We start from the raw sequence: 17,462 nt of genomic DNA, 5'->3' as shown, positions 1-17,462 counted from the left end.
GACACAGTGGGTTTTCTTTATTTTTTACCACTTTCTACATTGTAGATTGTAAACTGAAGACATCAAAACTGTGAAGGGACACATATGGAGTATTGTAGTAAACAAAAAGTGTTAATAAGTTGTATATTTTAGATTTTTTGAAGTATCCACCTTTTGCTTTGATGCCAGCTTTAACAACTGTTGACCTTCTGTCATCAGCTTCATCTGGAACGGGTTTAAACAGTCTTAAATGAGTTCCAGAGGAGCTGAGAACTTGTTGACTGCTTTGCCTTCAGCATCTCAGTTAGGTTTAGGTCAGGTGACAGATAACACTTTGGTTTCAATTAACACTTTTGTGTTTACAATGTAACTCTATACAGTATGTGTTCCTTCATAGTTTCAATGTCTCCAGTAGCTATTCTATCTACTATGTAAAAAGTGATTAAAAAATAGGGTTGGGGGGGGCAAGCCATTGAATGAGTTCAAGTTCAAGTTCAAGTTTAACTTTATTATCCTCAAAGAGGAAATTCATGTGGTCATTGCACGGCCCATGTCAGATAGATAAAAAAGAAATAGTTAAAATAAATACAAACATACATACAGGCGTTTAAAACAAAACAAAACAAAACAAAACAAAACATTGAATGAGATGATGTGTCCAAACTTTTGACTTGTATTGTAGATGAATGCAGCTGTGTAAACCCAAATCAGTTACGGTTACACTTTACTTGAAGGTATCGTCATAACAGGGACATGACACAGTCATGAACGTGTCATAAACATTATTATGTCAATGTCATAACAGTGTCATTCTGGTTTGGTAGGGTTAGGGTTAACTGATTGATACCTGCAAAGGGTGAAGAACCTTCTATGTGTGTTTGTTTGTATATTTATTTAGTATATTTTTTTTCCCCTTAGTTGTAATTTATCGTATTTTGTTATGTATATGTTTATGTCGGTATATGTGTGTATGTATGTGTACGCACATGCATAGATGTGCGTTATATGTATATTGTTATACTGTTTTCTTCTTTTTTGTTTTACTTTTTATCTTTGTTTTCTTTTTGTTTTTTTGTCTTCCCTTTTATAACCCTGTAGAGTGTGGAGGGAATGTCTGTCATTGTTTGTTAATTGTTTGTTTATTGGAAAATTTAAAAAAAACTCTCAGGGACCTAAATAAACACCGGAACAGTCCGTAAGTACACATGATAAAACAAAAACAAAGGGTGAAGAACCATATGTAGACTTTACTGACTTTAATTTACAAAAGAGATAGAGAAAAAAAAACTCTAATACTCTCTAATAATGCCCTGTAAAGGGTTAAAAAGGGAAACGTCAACATGGTTGATGAGAAATCTTTGACTGAGCCTGGAACAGAGTTGACTTATCTACTTTTCCATATGCGGTGTTGAAGCTCCCTCCTGTGGTAATGATGCATAATGACGTTGTGTGACATTCACATTGTATTAATCAAAACGATGTTCTCTTCATGTTCCTGCAGACAAAGTGGAGCCTGAGCTGCTGCACACTTACAGCAGGATTGATCCTTATGACACTCTGATCCTGTGTGTGCGAGTGGCCGTCCTCACCGCTGTCACACTGACCGTCCCCATCGTGCTGTTCCCTGTAAGTCTGTAGTCCATCTGTCCGCTGCAGTCAATCTTACACTTACTGTACATTCTTTTTTACTCATTAAATGCTGTGTTGTTTGTGCGTCCACAGGTGCGCAGAGCCATCCAGCAGATGCTGTTCCCCACCAAGGCTTTCAGCTGGTTGAATCACATCGCCATTGCTCTCATTCTGCTCACCATCATCAACATGCTGGTGATATTTGCTCCAAACATTCTGGGCATCTTCGGCATCATTGGTCAGTTGCTACATATCTAACATCTGCATTAACTGCTGTTTGGAGTTGGTGTTCAAGCATCAAACTTCAGACCTTTACTCAACCAGAGCGAGCAGCAACATTGACTGTTGTCTCTAACACGTCTTTTCCTCTACTGAAGTTACAGGAGCAGGTTGACTAACTAGCCTTGGCCTGTTTTCCCAGTTTCTGAAAGCAATTAGTTAACAATGGCTGGAAGTCTTGTCAGAGAAAACTGAACTTGACATTTCTAGCAGCACAAATCTGAAAAGTACTGGTCTAGTCCCATTCAAGGGCTGTAACATTTAAAACTGTAGGAAGCACAGACCTCTTATGTCATTAGCTACTCCTGTTTAGGGTTGTTGTTTTTTTTTTCCAAATGGGACAGAACATATTAATGAAGATTCAGGATGTAAATATGTGAGATTGTAGCCACGTGGCTAATATCCATCTATTGTCCCATTGGCAGGCAGGTGTTAGATAAAACAATGAGAAAACAAACAAATTCAAAGGAAGAAGAAGAAAATTACAACAGACCATCAGAAATAAAATAAAAAAAACCTAATATAGACTATGAGTTAATGTGAAAATACATATTTTTACTATTAAAACTAATATATTATGTGAAAACTAGATTAAAACTAGATGAGAATAGAAAAATCCCTGACATTCTTAGAAAGAGGAAGTCTCATCTTATCCATATGCCTGGGTGTGTTTGAGCATAGGTTACATTCTACATACAGTGTGATGGTTGGTTACTTATTCTGTCTCTGTTGGCAGACTGAACCTCCTGTTTGGCATGGCAGCGTCGGCATGTTTCAGGCCCTCACAAGCAAAACTGAAAAACATGACTAGTGCGTGTTTGCTCAGGGATAAACTGACGGCCTGTGTCAATATTATTGTCGTGTTCTGTCGTCAGATCGGAGGCAACGATTCATAGGTCAGAGGTGAAAGTTGAAAAGATTTAAGTTAAAGCGCCACCAAGGACATCTTCAAAGCAGCGGCTCCTGCTTTGGCAAACATGTGGATGCATTTAGGTACACATGGTACATGCGGAGCGGACATCATGTTACGGAAGCATGCAAACACAGCTCACACTGTCAGGTGATGCAACGGACCAGGTTGGAACAACCCAGAGCTGGAAAGCAGAAGCAAACAAAAAGATAAAAATAATCTTGGCAGTGCTTGTTACTATTTCTCTTAATTATTATTATTATTATTATTATTATTATTATTAAATCTCAGTCTATGGTAGTATAGTAGTTAGTATCAGTTAGATTGGAACTATATGTACATTCTTCTGTCACTACCCAGCAAATGTTCATTAACAGTTTAGTAGAGAGGTTAAGCGACTTTTGACTTCAAGTCATGATGCAAAGGTCCTCTTTGGCATGGAAGTACTTTAGGGTCATACAAATAAATCTATCCTAAGACACAAGTGAGATCACACTTTGTATCCGGAATAAACACGTTTTTTTAAAATTGGCTGCCGACCATACTTGAGAGGCCCATATCTTTGCTTCTGTTGTAGCTATAATAACAAATTTGGTGTCAAACTGTACATTTTCAGAGTCAAGGAATCCAATAAAATAGGTTCCAAGACTAAAAAAACAATGATGTTCTCCTTACCATGACAATTCGAGCCAAGATATACTTCTTTTTTTTAAATTAAGAAAACACATGCCAAAAACACATTCCATTTAGAATGTCCAATAGTTGTTTAGTCTTTAAAAAAAAAGGGAGCTCAGTGTCAGACTTCATTCCTATACCTACTAAGTGCTATTTCCAATGTTAACTCCAGTCTCCGTTACATATACTGTATCTTCTAGCCCATCCTCTCACTTGATGATAATAATTCATTGCGGCCTTCAGTCCTCCCTGTGGCTCAGTATTCCTCCTGGCAAGAGAACACTGGAAAGAGAAAAAAATGTACATTCTCCGAGAAAACCCCCAAATAAAGCATTTATTCCCTAATGACCCCTCCCTCTAATGTAAACATAGTTTAGATTAATTATTCTCCATAATTGATTGAATCGGATTTATCATCATGGAAACCAGGACGGACTAATATATATTTTCAGTGTTTGCATGTAGTCATAAAATATTGATTTGAAACATTCTGTATTTATACTTTTAATGAATGTCATAGATTTTGTGCAGCTCAGTTAAACACACTATATGATGCACAAGGATCCAAAGTCTGGTGGAGAATATGCTGAAAGCAGATCTGAACCTCATGAAAGAAAACTGTTTTAATCACTGCGTGCTTTGTTTCTCATTAGTCCTCTCTCTATTTCCCTTCCAGGTGCCACGTCGGCTCCGTGTCTCATTTTCATCTTCCCCGCTGTTTTCTACATCCGCATCGTCCCCAAAGAGGAAGAACCCATGAGCTCTGTTCCTAAGATTGTGGTGAGCTATTAGAAACATCATAGATTGTGCTGATTGGGTGATCAACAGATCCTTTTGTCGCTATGAGTTCTTGATAATGAAGCATCTGTTCCACTGGTGTGTTGTCCACTTTTTCTCAGGCTGTCTGTTTTGCTGTCATGGGCGTCTCCTTCATGGTGATGAGCCTGAGCTTCATATTCTCTGACTGGATATCGGGGACCAGCCGTGCCGCCGGAGGCCACTAGAGGCCGCTCCAGCTAGTGTGGGGGTTAGGAAACGGGGAAAAAGAACTGGTTAGTGTTAAGGGAGCACTTCCACCTCAGTGGACACACAACTGTTCAGCACACAGCCTGGGGTTTGTAACGGTGATATCCATTAATACACAGTATCTTACGTGGGTTGGAATCACACCTCGTCTAATCCACGTCAAATTCACTTTTTGACTGTAACTTAACACATATCAGAACTAAACCCTTTCACAACACTTATAATTTAACGTAACATATTGCCATGATAATGTAATTTATATAAACGGAACAGGGTCTTTTATTTATCACCATATGTTTGTGTGTCTACATCCATGATAGTGAAATGGTCCTTTCCTGTTGCTTCCTCTTTATTTACACACAAAACAGCTGCAGCTGGTACTGTAAAGAAGCTTGGTCTGATTGTCTTACAGCCTGGGGACAGGAAGACATGAAGATTGCTAAATCACACAGAAGCTATTTTCACAAAAAAAATGTTAATTAATTGCCAGGAGACGCACAAAACAGGACTCATCCTGAACCAGCAGCACTTGCAACATTGTGTAACATAAGACAGAAAGTGCTTCAAAGCCTTAAAGTGCGGGTGAAATTTTGTTTTCAGTTGTTATGTAGTGTTAGTATCATGCAGTCTGAGCTTTCGTTCCATATGCACAAATCAGCATTTTCATCACAAACCCTGGTGCCTTTCTGCATTTGGAACAGCACACAAACATACAGTATAAACAGGAGTGTATATTTATTTAGCTACTGTAACTTACTATAACTGTGTTTTTAATTTTAAATGGACTCTATTTAACTACTGTATATGATGACTTTAATCATCCAAAAAAACACTATGTATGATTTCTAGCTTTTTGTTTCGCTTTCAGTATGTAGTTAATGAAGTGTTACAGACAGACTATACTTTGGATGTTTGATGAAAAGCTCAATTTAAGGATCTGATACCTCCCTTTTTGTAAAACGTGAAGCACATACATGCCAAACTGTGACCTTGAATATAAACAAGCAGAAATCCTGACAGTCCACCTTTGAGTCTATCTCCATAACCTCTTCTATTCTTGATTATTTCCCACCTTTTAAATTCCCCATCAATTCAGAATGAATTCAATTCATTTGTACCATAATGATGTAGTAATAACACAGGCTCTGTTCACAATGTCCCAACTCATGCAGTTTTCCTCACTTATGTGAGGAAAATATGATAAAATTGTTCTTTATGCGTCCCACAGGAATTCCCAGTGTTATAAAATTAAACACTTACAATCAATTACATTACATTACTTACAAACGATAAATAGTTAATAATACTATGATAAGTATTCTGCAATGTACAGATCACAAAACAAACCCCAAATAATCATGGTTAGATATGACGAACTCACAAAGGTGAGATAGAAAACATGATTTTTTTTTTTTTTTTTAGTAATTTGTAATTTGGGTGAGCCCACTCTTTAAATCAGATTTTGAGGGTATGATCAACACCCAGCCAAGCGGCATGAACCCGTATAGATACACCCACTGGTGGGTCTGACAGAATTGTCCTCGTTGGAGGATGTTTTAATGTGTTGTGGTTGGTGCTGTCCTGCTGGAGGGGTCTGATCTACTCTTACTCTTGTATTTAGACTTGAGGTTAATGTTGTGCATGTTGTTCTGTCCTGTCCGTCCTGTAGTTGGTATAGTGAACTGCACACACTGTCATACATGGATGTTATTGTAATACTGTACAATTTGCATCTTGTAGTGATGTGTATTGAAGCTATAGTTCTTATAGTGTTATATTACTATTATGAAGCCCTTCTTAAACATTGAGATGTTTCACATATTGCTGCTTCGATGTTTAGTCAGTGATGTCACATTCAATTATGAGATTAATTTTATGGATGTGGGTGATTTCTTCACATGTTTGTCGTCCCATAATAGCACTGACAAACTGAGGTTTTTTTTACAGAGTACAGGTACATTTCTTCTAATAGAAAAATATATATATATATATATATATATATATATATCACAAGTTAAGTTAAGACTAAAAAGAATGCAAAGTATTGAATTTACAACTCAGAGAAATGTTATGACAAATACATTGTAACCAAAGAAGGTTTTATATTATATCACAACTCTCAGGCTTCAGAGAAGTCCAGTGTAAATCCTCACTTCTCTCAATTTATTTATGTTTTCCTCTATTGTGTGTTTCATTGAGTAGTTGAGGAGTTTTCCACGTATTCACAGTGACTGTTGTGGTGCAGATGAAGGGTTAGTATTGCCATGTTTAGTGAACAGAGTTTGTATTCATTTTGCCTAAATAACTACCTACCCACTGCTTTGAGATGAATTTAACTTTTAAACAGGTACCACAGTTTAAATACCAGATACATTATATTCAATATACATTTTCATGTACCTAAACAAATAAATGTGATATTTTATTATAGCTGTTATTCAAGATGTGAGTCTATGAAATGTCACAACTATAAGTAAGTAACAAGGTATATGAATTTTGGTTAATAAGATGTGGCTTTATATAAATAATGTATATAAATGTAAACCTTTTATATTTGTGATGCATATTTACAGTAGCTTATAAAGTGTAAATAGCTGGGACAGTTTTAGTTTGGCAATAAAATAATTGTAGATGTTTTTACATCGTCTGTGTGGTCGTCATTTCTTCTTCACTGAAACGAATCCTGATTTAAGCAGCACATACACGCCTGTGAATATTCTCATTCATCCAGGTCATAGTTTTCAATTTCCTTGAGGCAGCACATACAAGTGTTAAATGAAATAAATGGACTATTTTTGGTGGTTGCTGTTTAGATTTGTGACTTTAATACACATGTACACATTTGACTATTGCATTATAGTAACCCCCTGAAAGATACACACACACAAACATAGGTGGTCAGTGTCCTTCTCATCTCTGGCATGGCTAAGCTGTGTTTACCAAAACAGTCAGGGTCAGTGTGATCCCTGCCTGCTGACCTTGTTGTGTCAACACTGCAGTAGTTTACTGTTACACAGCTTAACAAATTGTCTTAGATTTGTTTGCTGTCAAAACTCCAAATGAGACATAGGCTTGTTTATTTCTGACACTCCGATAGGAATTTCTTGTTACTACATAACTCCATTAACCACAAATAAACAGAAGCATCAACATTAACAGTAAAATGACACATTGCAGCTGAATTAGAAATCATTTTCTGGCCTATAGTGAAGTGTGCACTAGAGTCTTAATATATGAAGCTTTTATCAGCATCTTATCAGCAACTCTGTTGTACAAATGGAAACAAATACTAAAACATATGACCTCAGTGTCGGACCACAGAGTGCTGCTGCTGTGACTGAAGTTTAAAAACAGTGGATGAAATCATGTTTTCATAGTTTAACAATGGAAGAAACCGTTTTAAAAGGCAAATAACAAAAATCAATTTCCTCCTTCATGAAATCAACAATTTGTGCTCTCAGAGCATCACATTGGCTATTTTCATGGTGATTTCATTGGTAACTGCTTTAACTCATTTCTCATTGTTTCCTCAATATTTATCATGTACTTCCCTCTGTTTAGGGTGTATTTGCATATTCAAAATGATTGTTTGGTGTAAAACTTTACTTTTATATAAATGAAGGATATTGTAATTTACTGTATCACGCATCACGTCCTCATGTCTTCAAATAGAATGCAGAGGGAACAGAGGCGGCGCTGTCCACCAACTCTTAAATCGGCCTCATTAACAGCAGTGCCAATGGTATTTTTTATAAACATGGCACAAAGCAAAGACTGAGATGTATGGCCATTTTAACAGGCCACTCTGTAGCTGTTGGCTGCTCCTGTGCAGCTCGTCCAGACGCCGACGACAGCTCCGTCCACCCCGATGCTGCTGTGTTTACGGTCTGAGAGCTGCAGAGGAATGAGGCTGGCATAGCGCCCACTGCAGTCCTACACACACACACACACGCACGCACGCACGCACGCACGCGCGCGCGCGCACACACACACACACACACACACACACACACACACACACACACACACACACACACGGCTGGCTTTCCTCTCTCTTAATTGGTGCCCAGCCGCGCACGAGCCACGGCGGAGGGCTCACCTGTTTTAATTGAACTATCGCGACAAGTTGTCCAAGTGACGTCGACAGGACTGATCGGCTGCTTCCAATGTGTCAGGGACAACTGAGGAGTTGATAATTGAACACAGGTCGGAGGTGGTAAAAACAACACACTCACACACACTGCAGCTCCACCAGGCCGACGGACAGAGCCAGTAGCAGCGGCAGCGGCGGTGTGGTGCAGCGGAGCAGCGGTGCAGCGGAGCAGCCAGCACAGGCATCCGAGCCCCGGTGCGTGCACGGAGGACTGAGAGGCTGAGGGGCTGTGGACGCTTTCGACATGGACCACCGGTAACAGCCTGAGAGTCGGTGAATAAAATTAAATTAAAAAAAAAAATCATCAACAACACATGATTCCGATGCAGCTGCTTCATCTGTGAGCTTCATCTTTTTTCGGACGGGGAGCGCAGGGATATTGACTTTAGACTGGGTGAGAACTCCACACTGTGCTTTCCCTCATTTGAAGCAAGAATCTGCTCTGTCGTTTTCATTCCTGGCATCAGAGACGATCTTTTCTTTTTTTAAATTATATATATACACTATATACATATTTCTATTTTTTATTTTTTTGCACAAGTGGTCGGTGCGCCCCCGCGTTTGGAGCCATGGGTTGTACGGTGAGCGCCGAGGATAAGGCTGCAGCTGAGAGGTCAAAGATGATCGACAAAAACCTCCGAGAAGACGGAGAGAAGGCGGCCAGAGAAGTCAAACTGCTCTTATTAGGTAGGTGCCAGCGGGAGACACGCTCCTCTACACACTTGAAGCATGACTATTAAAAGTGTTTGTCTCTGGAGAGATGTCTGCACCGTTATGGAGTGAAACCCCCTAAGAAACCACCTGATTGATGATTAGGAGCTGGTCTGATCAGTGTCACAGCAATGTGAGGCAAATATGGAAAGCACTAAAGTTTGAAATCGCATGACAAACTACCAGTTGGGAAACCACACTTCATGTGATGATGACAGGGCCCTGTGGGAATCATATAATCTGGAGGACAGAAAAAGACAATTTCACTGCTTATGCATGGTATCCAGAAGTGAAAGTGTCTGTAATGCTGTCAGTAATTACCCAGCACAAGTGTCTTCTACTCAGAGCTGAGTCAGATATCATCATGTCAACATGTCTGTGTTGGCTTCCTGCCCAGAAAGCTTTAATCCACTATATCAAAAGCTGAGGACCAGGACTAAACATTAACAGGGTTTCACTTCGGCACTACCGCTCATAAACCCACATCAGTGTGTCTTCCTACAGCACAACAATTCCTGTTTGTCTGCTGACAACAGTGGAAAAAATGGGCAGGTTTTTTTATTGAATAGACTCTGATGCAGGAAAGAACACTGTCTTCCTTCTTCTTTTGCCTTTCACTCTCACACACTCACACACTTGCACGCACACACACACACACACACACACACACACACACACACACACACACACACACACACACACACACTCTAACAACAAACACAGCCTCCCACTCACTACACCAATGTCTCACTTCCCCTCTCATGCACTTGCGCTGTTTTTATTTGCCGTCGTCGTCTTCCTCTTGATTTGTCGTCCTCCTCCTCATCATTTCAACGTGCACTGAGCTCTCAGTGTGTGTGTGTCTTGCGGGATGTAGTGCAGTGTGTGATGGAGATGGGTGTCTGGGTGGGGTTGGATGGGTGTCATCTCACTGAGAGGAGCTATTAATAGAGGACAGGATCAGGCTAAGTGCTGGGGAGCTTGCTGGTTTTTAAGTTTCGATAACCTGAAGTCAGGCCTTCTTAATCATCAGCCTTGAAAGGATTCTGAGTGTTATGTCCTTAATTTCATCCTTCAACGAAACAGCTATTTTATTGGGAGGGAGAGGAGAAAATCTTCAAAAGAGCTGGAGGGGGAATCAAGCAGTGTTTGCGATATAAAAGCTCCTGATGTCACGTTCAGCTCTAATGCTACATGACCCATTAAATACAAACTTGTCTTTTATGTGACTATTTTATGCAGCAAAAAGAAAAACCCATCTGTCTGGTAAATTCTGAATCATTTTAATGGCTGATCACGTCCTCCTCTTCTGCTCTTTATCACACAACAACCCCACGCTTTTTATTTTATTTTATTCTACATAGGGCGTGTATCTATGAAACTTTGTGTGTCAGGTCAACACAGTACAGCTGCTGTTGCGGAGGAACAATGAGAGACAATGACAGTTGACTGACATCACTGTGAGCCAGCAGAGCACAAGTGACAGCAGCTCATTCAGCCCCGGAAAAAAAACATCATTAAAGGAGATATAGGAAAGAGAAACAGGAAGTGGAGACACGGTGTTGGAGGAGTGTTTGTGAGAACATCTGAACAGGTCACAGTTGGAAAGGCAGAGGTGTGAATTAAAAAAAGGGAAGGATGGCTGGATTCACTTGAGCTGCTGTAGATTTGAGACTTCTGGTAAAGTGCACTCTGGCTCACTGTTCATTTTGGCAAATTGGCCCATTGCCATAATCCCTATAGTCTGGGCAGTAGGCAATAGGTTTGTTACCTTTAACTGTGGGTGCAAGCTGTTTTTAGAACGGCGGAGCAGAGCCGCGAGCTGCTCAGAGCTACGCTACGGAGGCTAATGGGATTTCTGGTTTTCCCTCATCAAACTCATCAAATACACAATTAAACAACTCCAAAACGCTCTCATGGACAAGTTGTGAACCTGCACATTCACCAGGCTATGAGATAATAACAGAATGTTATGAGACAGAGTCGTTTTCGAGTTCAATTCATGCAACGCTGTTGATGCGCGTTCACGTTGGGGGCAGTTTTTCACCCAGCAGTCTCTGCATTTACCTCAAAAACAACTCTGCCTCCTAACGTTCCGTTATTATCTCACAGCATGGTGAATGTGCAGGTCACAACTTGTCCACGAGAGCGTTTTGGAGTTGTTGGATTGTGTATTTGATGAGTTTGATGAGGGAAACCAAGAAAGAAGAAATGTTGAACTATCCCTTTTAATGTGATCATGTAAACTGATGCTTTTCTGATTGAACAGAGGTTATCACTAATCTCTTCACAGTTGTTGTCCAGAACAATGAGATCTCTAAGAAATAGACATAGTTCAGTATAGTGTTGTCACGATACCAACATTTTGGTACCGGTATCAGTACCAACATGTTTTTCGATACTTTTCGGTACTTTTCCAAATAAAAAGAGAACACAACAAATGTCATTATTGGCTTTATTTTAATAGAAAATCTTAGAACTATAACATATGCATCAGTAAATAATCAGTAAATCAGTAAACAGTTACTGCTGCTGCAGGATTAAATGTCCATCTATATTAATCTGAACTCTTCCTAAATTAAAACATTAGTGGTCTGTTTAAAAATGAATATCAACTTGTTTTCTTTGCATTATTTGAGGTCTGAAAACACTGCACCTTTTTTGTTATTTTGACCAGTTATTATTTTTGGGAGAAATTGTTATCAGTAGTTTATAGAATGAAACACAAACGTTCATGTTACTCAAACACACACACTTATTGTTTCCCATACATTGATTCTGCCCCCCCCCCTCCGCGTCGCGCTCCTTCGCTGTGCTCACTCACTCACAGAAAGAGAGAGAGACAGAGAGAGAGAGAGAGAGACTATGCATGCCAGTGGTGATCCGCGGTACAAACGAAACGTAGCAGTGTTTGCATTAATTAACGAGTCTGTGGCAGCAGTCTCTCTCGCGCGCGGCGCACACACACACATAAACACAGGCACGTGGACAGGTGGCGCTGTAACGGTAATAAAAACAACGCCTTGCTTCGTTTGTGACTGGCTCACTCGCTCGCCGCGGCTCAAATTACAATGCGGCGACCTCACGCGGCGACGTCACCGCTGCCGGCGGCGCAAAATGAAAGTACCGGTCCCATCTAAGCGCAGTATGGTACCGTTTTAAATGCGTCAGTACCCCGGTACCACTCTAGTACCGGTATACCGAACAACCCTAGTTCAGTATAGTATTCATTTCTTTACATTGTAATTGTCATGTGACATTTTATTTTTATTAGAGAGTTGATTTGGAGCAATAATATTGATTTTTGAAGGGACATAACTGTTTTTTGTTTTGTTGTGATTACAATTGTGATGTTGGTTATATTATTTTGTTAAGTCATGATAGAGGCAGAGCTATAATGTAAAATTCATCTTAGCCTTTCTTCACCTCGGGTGTGAATATATAAACTATTAAAAATGAGATCGGTTATCCGTAGCAACATTGGTGAGAATGAGAAGCAGGAAGTTATCGGTTATTGGTATCAGTGGGAAAAAAAGGGTCATCATGCATCTCTATTTTTTATAAAGATCAATGTATTGATTATTTGGATTGTAAAAAATGTCCCAATACCCCAATCCCCAAGGGCCCAAGGTGACTGGTTTCAGCTTACCACCATAGAAGAAAACTACCACCAAAGAAAATTAGAAAATTTGCACATGACATGTAATTAACTCTTTGACTGCCAGCCATTCTCACAGCAGCTTCCTCCAGCTTGCCAGGCATTTTCCAGCTTTTTGACTGATTTCCGTAGACCCACCATATATTATGTACTGTTACTACATACACATTCAACCCATCAAAGGAAAGATGAGGGTCTCTAGTTTCCAGCAAAAAAAACTGTTTGTTTCTATCTTGTTCCAGTCTTGTGAAATTGGCGGTTGAATATAGGTTAGTTTAGCCCAAAATGCCATTTTGGCACCAAAATCTTGAGAAAAAGAGGTTTTTGTGTCGGCTGTCATTTTCAGGTGAACCAGTACAATTGGCTCCTTTATATTTTGCTTTAGTGATGCCTCAATATCTGTACAGTTGTTCTCTTGTAAACAACAACTAAATCAACACTGACAAATGACTTTTGATGACAATAGACAAAATATTTAGCTACTGACACACACTACTGCAGCCTTTTTCCTTCTTTTCTTTGAGTTACAACTTTTTATTTTCTTTTTTTTTAGTGTGTGTGCGTACGTGACGTGTGTGTGTGTGTGTGCGCGCGCGCGCGCGCGCGCGCGGATCAGTTCGACAGGTTTTTGTAGCCGAAACACGGCACTTTAGATCAGATCCAGCTTCCTCTGGTCAGCAGGCAGCGGTCTCACTCACTCTCTGTCTCTCACACACATCTACACACACACACACACAGCCGACAGCTCTGGCTGACGTCACGTGCCCCCTGAACTCAGCCACAGACAGTCTCTGTAGCTCACAACAGACAGACACCATAGCTCTCCTCGTCACGTTCGCCGGCGCCGTCCGTTCCTCATCCACACTAGATCGGGGATTTTCAAGCTGCTATCTGAGTGATTTCTCGCAAAATCTGGCGACTTTCCAAACGCTCTTGATGACTAACGACGAGCGATCAACGGGGTTGTTGTTACTAACGTTTGTGCTTTGTATCACGGAGCTGCACGGAGCTTCAACGAGCTGCCGAGCCGCCATGAGCCCCGCCGCCGCCCCCGAAGCTCTCACCGGCGGCCACAGTGGCGGCCAGAGTGTCACGGAGCGGCGGCGCTGCAGTCAGACACCCGCTCCGCTCCGTGAGGGGGGAAAAACACGCTATAGTTTTTATATCTCTCAATCCAAATGTGTTTTTCTGCAGTTTATTTTGATGATACAAGTCTGATCTTCACAGAGGAGTAGGGCAAGACATTCAGCATGGCGTTGCCATTAAAAAAACGCTAAGACGAGTTATCTCGTCTTTGGCAGACTACGCTTGGATTCGCTAAGACGAGATAACTCGTCTTTGGCAGTCAAAGAGTTAAAAATGATGAATTATTATCAATCATCAAAATCGTTGCTTGTTGTTGGGGTTAGGGTTAGGGGTTAACCCTGACTGTATCAAGTTACCACTGTGGTGAGTGAGGTTTGATTTACTAGTCGATCTTCTGAGTTTGGTCTCATATAATCCATAACAACATCAGCTTTGATATTATATGAATACCATGGCCATTTGAACATACGTAACTGTGCACCAATATTGAAAATGTCTTTATTAAATTTCAAAACAAGAACCAGGATGATCAGGATATATTGTTATATCCAACAAGACCGATGCGTTGCGAACTGATGAAGCGGCGAAACGTCTTCCTCGACAAATGCAAAGTCAAGTTGCCTTCGATTCAATTTGTTGCCCACAGATCCAACAAAATGACTAATAATCAAGGATGCTCTGATCATCAATATCAATGGTCAGTGAGTGAGATCAGCTGATACTGATTGTGTTGTTATGTTGTGGTGGACTGTTACATGTCACACAAGGTGGGAGGTGGGCAGCACCTAGTGTTTCTTTTAGCGTGTTAACCCACAGATAATCAATTTTAAGTTGATCGGTTACTAGAAGCATTAATGATGATCTATTCAGTTTAGATGAAAGTCAGTGAATTGTGATCAACTAGAGCATCCTCATATAAACAATATAGCTGTTTATTTGTTTGTTTATTTGTTAGGATCCCCATTAGCTGCGCTCTAGAACGCCGCTAGTCTTCCTGGGGTCCACAGTTAAAACCAATACATTTAAACATAAATCTGCAATCACAACATAAAGACAAGTCAACAAAATCTTACATTAATTCTGTACCATCAGATTATCATCCACATCAAAGAACCTGTGTAAGACAACTCCGATGTACAGCAGTTATAAAATAAAATAAAATAAAAAGAATAAAATAAGAGGGTAAAACAAATGAAGATGACAACAAGAGATTCTATTACGCTACATAAGACCCTTTATGTGTATGTGTGTGTGCATGTGTATGTGTGCGTATGTTATTTTACAGATATGAAATTCCAAGATATTTTTTTATTTGCTTTTTGAATGTTAGTTTGTGTGTGAGTTTAGTTATTGGCAGTGGTAAGGAGTTCCATGATTTCATTGATCTGTATTCTATTGTGTGCTTCAGAAAGTTGGTGTTTGGTTTAGGAAGCGTGAAGCGGCCTTGTGTTGCCTGTCTGGTGGCGTATGTATATGAATCATGATTGTGTTTTAACTGATTGTATTGATATAAAGGTGTTTTAAACTGTAATGTTTTCCATATTGAGAGAAGTAATGCAGCATTGACTCTGTCCTCTACTTTTAACCATTGTAGACAGGAATGCATGTTGTTGATACTGTTACTGTATGGGCATTGCAGAGCAAGGCGTGCTGCCTTGTTCTGCACCAGCTGTAACTTATTCAAATCTTTTTGTGTAGCTTTTGCCCATACTATCTGACAATAGTCCAGATGTGAGAGTACAATGTTATTTAAAACAATCTTTGCCGTATTTGCTGTGAGGTATTTCCTACATCGCCTTACCACTGCCAGTGACTTACCCATTTTATGTACAACAGTGTCAATGTGTTTTGACCAAGAGAGCTTGTTATCAAGGAAGATGCCCAGGAGCTTAGTTTCCTCAACTTGCTGTATAGATGTTTTATTCATAGTAAGGTTTAGTTCTGGCTGTCTCCTGAGAGAGTGATTTGATCCAAATATAATGCATTTTGTTTTAGCTGTATTAAGTATCAATTTGTTTTGACAAATCCATTTCTCAACTGTATCCAGCTCTCTATTCAAGATGACATTTAGATCATTGGCTGTTATTGCTGATGCATACACTGTAGTGTCGTCAGCAAACATTGTTAATTTTGCATCTTTCAGTACTAGAGGTAAATCATTTGTATAGATGGAGTACATAAGCGGACCCAGGCAGCTTCCTTGAGAAATTCCACATTCTAAGGACATGCTATCAGAATAATCTCCGTTAAAGAAGACTTTCTGTGATCTATGCTTCAAATAACTTTCCATCCAAGCAACTGCAGATTTTGTAAATCCATAGGTCTCCAACTTTTCAAGGAGGAGCCTGTGGTCAATTACATCAAATGCTGCTGTAAAATCTAACAGGACCGCACCACATATCAGAATTGGAGCAATGTTTATGTTTTGTTTCCATGCTTCACTTCAGTTATTGATTATCAGTACAATCATATGTGATTGAATCTGTGTTAGCAGCACTGCGACTGAATCCCCTCTGGTGACGGCCGAGCATCTGGTCCTAATGTTCTAACAAACAAAAACCATGGCGACCAATGAGTCAGGAGTCACACTGATAGATTTCAGAGAACCGAGAGCTCGCATGGTGTTATGCTTTCATAGTTGGCCTCAGTCCTTTACAAAATGACCAGAAGAATGGTATGACATCATTCTGACCATGGGTGGCTCCATACGTGACTGTTTGTTGGCCAGGTGCTGCAGAGTCGCCTCACTCCGGGAAATCACTGCCTGACAGCAACGGTTCTTCTGACACAAGAGGACATGATGATGCAGATGACATAATGAGAAGACACAGAGTCGTTTTGGCAAAGAGAAGATGAGTCACTTGATGGTAGCCAGTGAAGCATGAAAGGGCTGCATTGGAAAAAAAAAATAATAATAATAGCTTTGCAGCATTTTGAAAATGTTTTTATTTTCTTCACTACAAGTTCTCAAGCCTGTTCTCTCTCTTTGTCTTGCAGAATGTAGAAGTTGTACCTTTGCCAGCAGCACAGTGCATAGTAAACCAGATTACTCCTTACTGTAGCTGATTTTGCATTTGATGGTACATTTTCGTAAGAAACCAATAACATGGGAGGGAATGAAGCTGGTGAGCATTTTCCTATGTCCTTTAAGCGGCTGTGCTGTCATATTTCAGCACAAGACACAGAGAAAACTTGACAGGTCTGTAGGAAATGCTTCTCTTGCTGCTCTCAGTGTTGTAAGGAAACACTGATTTCACCATGTTGCACCATACTGGAGAGCACTCTGTACAAGTGAGTGACTGGATGGCACGTCTTTATCACTGCTGGAGCCTCATACAAAAAAAAACAAAAACAAC

General features: G+C 40.0%; 2 protein-coding genes across 3 annotated transcripts in view; both read left to right on the top strand.

The window, feature by feature from the left end:
* Nucleotides 1-4,768, top strand: part of slc38a3b (solute carrier family 38 member 3b) — a 30,670-nt gene extending 25,902 nt beyond the window's left edge. For both annotated transcript variants that reach the window (XM_085777182.1, XM_085777181.1), the window contains 4 exons: nucleotides 1,481-1,605; nucleotides 1,702-1,846; nucleotides 4,149-4,252; nucleotides 4,372-4,768. In XM_085777182.1, coding sequence (XP_085633308.1) covers nucleotides 1,481-1,605; nucleotides 1,702-1,846; nucleotides 4,149-4,252; nucleotides 4,372-4,476 — 479 coding nt within the window. In that variant the 3' untranslated portion in view covers nucleotides 4,477-4,768. The remainder of the gene's footprint in view (nucleotides 1-1,480; nucleotides 1,606-1,701; nucleotides 1,847-4,148; nucleotides 4,253-4,371) is intronic.
* Nucleotides 4,769-8,799: 4,031 nt separating this feature from the next.
* The window catches only part of gnai2b (guanine nucleotide binding protein (G protein), alpha inhibiting activity polypeptide 2b), an 82,528-nt gene continuing 73,865 nt past the window's right edge, over nucleotides 8,800-17,462 (top strand). Inside the window, exons 1-2 of the mRNA XM_085777179.1 lie at nucleotides 8,800-9,045; nucleotides 9,193-9,338. Of these exons, the coding sequence (XP_085633305.1) occupies nucleotides 9,221-9,338 (118 nt within the window). The 5' untranslated portion in view covers nucleotides 8,800-9,045; nucleotides 9,193-9,220. The remainder of the gene's footprint in view (nucleotides 9,046-9,192; nucleotides 9,339-17,462) is intronic.

This window comes from Trachurus japonicus, chromosome 5, assembly GCF_045865225.1.
Source record: "Trachurus japonicus isolate A0001 chromosome 5, Traja_1.0".
NCBI classification, from domain to species: Eukaryota; Metazoa; Chordata; class Actinopteri; order Carangiformes; family Carangidae; genus Trachurus; species Trachurus japonicus.
Note: the sequence above shows the minus strand (reverse complement) of the source record. Positions and strands in the feature narration are given on the sequence as shown.